This window comes from Arachis hypogaea, chromosome 12 (assembly GCF_003086295.3).
Source record: "Arachis hypogaea cultivar Tifrunner chromosome 12, arahy.Tifrunner.gnm2.J5K5, whole genome shotgun sequence".
Lineage (NCBI taxonomy): Eukaryota > Viridiplantae > Streptophyta > Magnoliopsida > Fabales > Fabaceae > Arachis > Arachis hypogaea.
The window spans coordinates 100,581,579-100,587,860 of NC_092047.1; the positions used below are offsets into that span (position 1 = coordinate 100,581,579).

General features: G+C 36.0%; 1 protein-coding gene across 1 annotated transcript; it reads right to left on the reverse strand.

Moving 5' to 3' along the window:
- Positions 1-2,437: 2,437 nt before the first annotated feature.
- Positions 2,438-5,508, reverse strand: LOC112727890 (uncharacterized). The gene is made up of 3 exons (XM_025777815.3): positions 4,642-5,508; positions 2,928-3,677; positions 2,438-2,847 (listed from the first exon to the last, which is right to left on the reverse strand). The coding sequence occupies exons 1-3, from the start codon at positions 5,311-5,313 to the stop codon at positions 2,686-2,688; spliced, it is 1,584 nt and encodes a 527-aa protein (XP_025633600.1). The 5' UTR covers positions 5,314-5,508; the 3' UTR covers positions 2,438-2,685.
- Positions 5,509-6,282: the final 774 nt, after the last annotated feature.

Here is a 6,282-nt window from a genome sequence, read left to right on the forward strand (position 1 = left end):
TAATATTTAAATGGTCACAATCAATAAAAAATAAATTAAATAATTGGAATGTTTAATCATTCTACCTCACGTTGATGGACCCCTGTCTCCAAGTATCTCCTTGTGGACTTGCACCGCAGAACCATCATTCTTCTGTTGAGGTTGGGTCTCCAAGTTTGTTGTTGCACTAACTTTATCAAACTCTTTTTGTACTCGAGAATCCATTGACAATGCTTCAGTAGGTGAGTTTTGAAGCGAAATAGGACGCTACCTTTTGTACCCTGCTTTAAAAAAAGGAGTACTCTGATCCTTGAAAGCCACCTGAGTTGTTCCCAAAGAGCCAAGCGTGGATGGAGGATCTTTCTTTTCCTTAGGCCCCACCTTTGCATTTGATAAGGACTTTACCTTTGCATTTGATGAGGATCCAGCATGCATGTTATTAGACCCAAAAGAAAATTTCTTACTCACCAAATTGGAGCATATTGCTACATTGGCTTTTTTTGGCACCACATTGTGGCCTATACCCACTTTTTCCTTGCCTTTTCTACTAACTGTAACCCATTCACCCTCTTTTGCACGAGTATCCATTTCCATACGTGAGTCTTGCAAATTATCATGCACAAGATCTGCTGCACCATGCTTCTCCATAATTGGAATTGATTTGGCATTAATTCCAAATTCAAAAGTTAAATTTTGATTTTTTACTGGGATTTGACTACCTTCCACCGTTTTCTCGTTGTTATCTACAGAAAAAAGTGATGGCAAATTTTTCTCCTTCATCGTGCTTTCCTTCCAATGCCATTGTTGTTCTCTTTCGCACATTCTCTTGTGACATGCCCAAAGCAGCTACATTTTTCACAAATTAAATTTAAGTGCTCATATTCTATGTCATACATATGACCATCAACTTGAATTTTTTTTATAACTGGAAGTCCCAAGTTAATTTGCACACATGTTCTTGCATACTTTCCCCTCTCTGCAGACTTGGTGGCTAAGTCGATGCGGATCGGTTTGCCAACAGCTGACGCAATCATTTTCATGGCTCTCTCTTGATAATAGTTAATGTTTAAACCTGTGAGTCTTATCCAAACCATGGTAGACCCAAAAGTGTTTTCACAATGTCTGAATGAAGAACTCCAAGGTTTAACCGCAACATAGCTTCCAGTAATCATCCACGGTCCTCCAAGGAGAACTTTCTCTCTATCCTCCAAGAGATCAAATTTGACTAAGAAATAGCCAAAACCGACATCTAGTACCTCATATCCTCATTTGGTTCTCCAGACGCCTTTAAGCCTGTGCGTGATCGCTGTATAGCTAAAATTTTTTCCAAGAACTTTGATCACGATGGCATCTTTGTAGGGCTCTGCCAATATCCTCAGTGAACGTCACAGTTAGTATCTCCGAATCGCTTTGCTTACCAACTACTGTAGCCATCTTATCCCCATCAAGAGAATCAGCAACTTCCAAAGCTCTCCTTGCTGAGGCACCAACAACAACTTTATCTCTGAACGATATCCACTGACTTTAAGTCTTGTTACCATCTCCTTTAATCCCCTCCTTTTCACCCGATACATGCCCCCTCCGCTCTCCCCCTTATTGCTTCTACCGACATGGCCGGCTGCCTCGCTATGTGTCATCCTCGAAGACTCTCCCCCGCTCTCCCCACTCTTTATTTCACGTACTCTCATGTACTCCTCCATTCTATTAATTTATTACTAATAACAAATTTACTAGTACTGTTTAAATATTTGATACCGAAAAAATAACCATTAGCATACAGAATTCCCGGTTGGTTTAGACGCGTTAATCCAAAGTTAAATTGGTGTTGACTCGTATTCCACGTGTCTGCAGTTCATTTGCGGTTCAATATGCTTCAATTCTTCACCATCTAAGGAAGCAATACTCTGCACCAGAACTTGCCATACATTCTCTTTGCAGTTCCATCAGTTCAGCTTCAAACACCACACCACATTACTTATATAACATTCTAGCATGAAGAATGATCGCATCATTAGCAATAATAATCACATTTGCTGTTTTACTTGTATACTGCAAAAACCAAATAACTGATAGACAGCAAAGGCAAATGGTATTCTTTTGCACTTATTTTGATTGGTTGCAAGGAACATGTTACGAGTCTCGTGAGACTAATACCTGAAAAAGAGTTTCACATCGAGAACCAACACCTTAAAAAAAAAAAGCCTTATAAAACCTTGGACTCTCCCACCATATACACAAACTTTTGTGACGATGGTTCTCCCAAAATCTTGTAGCTTATTATAGGACATTATATTATCTATAGTTCTATACACAATCACAGTCGAATGATAAGTAGTCCTACCAGCTTGAGCAGAATTGCCTCTGGTGTATGCATGTGGTTTCGACCACACACGCACACATACACACTAGCTATTAGCAATTGACAGCATGTGTTTGATGTAGGTCAGCACTCAGCAGGTCCCAAAATATATGATGGAATGGCCATAAAAGTATGTGTTCGAGAACAAAATCAAGATTTTTTTGCAAGCAGTTCAGAACTCAGGTAAGTACATACAACTAAAGTTAAGTACCTCAAACTAGTAGTATTAATGAATAAAGGCAAACCTCAGTCTTTGCACACCAAATTTGAAATACGGTCTAAAGATTTTCTTGGTTGTTCAAAACAAAATACATGTAGGCATGCAAAAACTGCAGATGTCTGAGAATTTAGGGCTCTGGATTAGGTTCAAGTTTTAAAAGATCAAGTTGACTAGTTTGAGTATACTTCAATGCCAAATCTAATTCTTGTCTCGGCACATCCAGAAAGTCTTTCAACCCAGTAGTCAGTGTTTGCTTCGATGTCAAGGAAGCTCCAAGGAGGCTTAAAGCCTGCACCAAAGATTAAAGATAATGAAAAATAGGTGTCACATTAAAAGGAGAGGGATGGGAGGGAATACGTGTCGCCTTACCGCTGCCTCACTAATACTTATCACTTTCACTTCAAGATCATCAAGGGGAAGATTCAAATCTTTTAAATAATAAAGGCAAGAATCCGCAGACAGTGGTCTCACTCTCAGATCATCTCCTACAGCATACAATGCCGGCCTCTTCACAAATCCAGTAGCATCTTCTTTTGATCTGTTTGGGGATCTTGGGTCCAGTGCAGTCAATCGTTTTACACTAACAATATCATGATCTGATTTGGAAATGACTCCGCCACTTCTGGGAACTTCTTTTCTTCCATAATGGTTATCCTTCTCATATATCCCCTTACCATAATAGTAAGTAGGTTCCACATCAGGAATGTTGAGGGGCTGATTCAGGCAACCGAATTGGGGCACTATGCCGGGATTCAGCAACACGAAACGTGATTCTGTACACCATGAAGAGTGCAAAGTCTCCACACTCTTGTACAAGTTATCAACACATCCAATTATGGAGTTGCCATTCAGTAGCTTTATGACGGACCCCAATGGTATGGCAAGTAAGCTAAACATGAAGTCAACAAAATCTTCTGTAGATTCAGCAAATAAAACCTTGTTTTGAGACTTACTCTGAACTATCTTAACTTCCATTTTAGTGTCAGTGGTGGCAACCTTCCCTCTAATCGCTGATGCGGATGGATTTGGCGGGTTATCTTTCTTCTTGGAATTACTTGCCAAAATCAAATTAGTTAGAGGCTCATGGGAGCTGATGGTATACTTGAGCAGGTTCAAGATCTATAAATTAAAATGAAATAGGATAGTTTCTTAATCAAGATAACAGACAAAAACAAAATATACAACTCCTCTTTTAAGGAAAAAAGTTCACTCAAAGCATGAAATTTTTAATGAAACTCAAAGATATTTGACTAAACTAAGGAATAAGACTAGCACACCTTCAGAATTAGCAAAATTAAAATTTAAGATTAGTAAATAACTAATGTTTGCTCATATCCTTTCTAGTAGTATACTAGTACATCAATCAATTGACAAGTAAACAATACATACAATTCATGCAAGAGTCCTTTGAGTCTGAAGAGTGCGCAATGCTTAGACACACAATGTTAGGTGAAAGTTAACAGATGGTAGTATACTAGTTGTTAATGTTGCAAGTGTGAGGAGTGCATGAAGTTAGTCCCACATCAAAGAAAGCAAGGAAGAGTGAGGAGTTTACAAGATGAGAATCTCACTTTAAGGTTTTGAGTTGGATGTTAAGTTGGATATGGTTGAGAGCTCCCCACTGTGGCCCACAAGACGATTAAATTACATAAGTTAATTAGTTAGTTTAGGTAGAGTTAGTTAGCTTCATGCTAGTCGCATACTCACATGAACCAAAACATAACTTGTGTAGATGAGTGCAGACCAGTTATTAAGTATAACCAACTCGGTGCTAATATTTAAAATTTACTTTAAACAAAGGACAATTTTAATATGAAGTAAAGCAAAATTTGTGTGATTCTTCAATTCATATTACACAAGATAAGAGTTACAAGGCAAAACGGGTTAGCACGGTTGTCATAGATGATAAAGGCTTCGAAGGTATCCCACAAAATCTACCCTACAAGACTCCATTAACATGTGATTTGTAACTAACTCTATAAACTCTCATTTGAGCCTGAGGCATTATTGCCTTGACCAATGCCGAAAGCACCTAAAGTTTTATAATTCACAGAGGAAAAAAAGGGGTCAAAAACTCAATTACCTCGTCCTTGCCAATATCACAAGTATATTCCTCAAGATGAGTCAAATCGGAATATCCAAGTTGAAGCATCATATCCATTGAGGTCACCAAAGAACTTGGCACAACTGTCAAATCATCAAACACCAAAAACAAAGACCCATTTTCCTTAACAAAAACCCCAGCCTTAGCAGCATCCACATTGACATTGGTGTTATTATTATTAAGGTTCTTCCCTTTTCGTTCCAAATCCAAATCAACGGGCACATATTCTATGCGTTTGCCACAAACACAATCAAGCGTTGGAAAAGTTGTGAACTTGTTGCAAGAATTGCACACGAGAACCTTCGGTGTTGGTTTAGTGTCGTCAACGTTGAACAAGAGCTTAGAGCAGAGTGACTCACAGGGGTTTCTAGGGCACAGAAGCATGTCCTTACATACAGTGTTCCAGACATCGTTTGGGGTTAGATTCTCAACGCTGTGGTAGAGGTTCGTGATGCTTCCAAGAATGGATGGTGGTGGTTGTTGCTGTTGCTCGTGTTGTTTGGTGAGGAGGCGAATGATGGTGGCGAGAGGGAGGCAGAGGAAGCTGAAGAGGGTGTCGACGAAGTCCTTGGTGGATTCGACGGCGACGACCTTGTTGTTTGGTTTGTCGATCAAGATTCTGAGGGGAATTTGTTGTTGCTGGGAAGACATGGCAGAGTGCAGAGAAAAAGGAAAAGAAAAAAGTGGCGTTAACGTGTCAGTGTGTGATTAGAGACTCAAAACTCAAAACTCCAAATGCATGGATTGAGAGGTAGAAAAAATGTGGAAAAAGGAACCAAGTATTGGAGGGAGAGGGAACTGTGGCGGAGAAATACTCTACTTTTAAATTCTTAGTTTAATTGCCATGTTACTCCCTTAATTTTATTAAATTTATAATTAAATTTTTATATTTTTTTAATTAATTTTTTACATTATTTTTAATTTTGTAATTAGAATATTTTTGTATCAAAAATTTTAAAATTAATAAAATATTTTCTTTAAAAAATATATGATCAATGATTTAGTTAAATTTTTAATTGTGATACCTTTAATTTGTAAAAATATATTTAATTAATTCTAATATTTTTTTACATTGAAAGAACTTAGTTACAAAATTAAAAATAGTGTAAGAATTTAATTAAAAAATATATATATAAATTTAATTATAATTTAATAAAATTATAGAAATTAATTAAATTTAAATTCTTTTCAAGATTTAATAATTAGTAAAGCTAGGATGATCAAAATAACTGTAACTCAACCAACAAACATAATAGGTATAAAAAATTGTCACAAAACCGATTATCATATAATTATATGTGAGGTAAATTACAAAAATTGTATTCGAATAATTTTATTATTGACAAAAATGCATCTAAATTTTACTATCAATAAAAATATTTTTAAATAATTTAAAAATGCAATAAAATATCCAAAAATTATTTTTTTATAATGATAAATAATAACTTTTGTATTTGACAAAATATTTATACATTTAATAATCCAAAATTATATAGAAATATTTAAATAATTGTTTAATAAATATACACAAAAAAATGGGATAAAAATTTTATCTCTATATTTTTATTTTATTTTTCAAAAATATTATTAGTTGTTGACAAAAAAAATACAAAAAATAAA

Coding starts and splice junctions, on each gene's coding strand:
- LOC112727890 (XM_025777815.3), bottom strand. CDS start 5,313: ATGTCTTCCCAGCAACAACAAATTCCCCTCAGAATCTTGATCGACAAA. Junction 3,678..4,641: donor GTGATATTGGCAAGGACGAG/GTAATTGAGTTT, acceptor TTTAATTTATAG/ATCTTGAACCTGCTCAAGTA. Junction 2,848..2,927: donor TAAGTATTAGTGAGGCAGCG/GTAAGGCGACAC, acceptor TCTTTGGTGCAG/GCTTTAAGCCTCCTTGGAGC.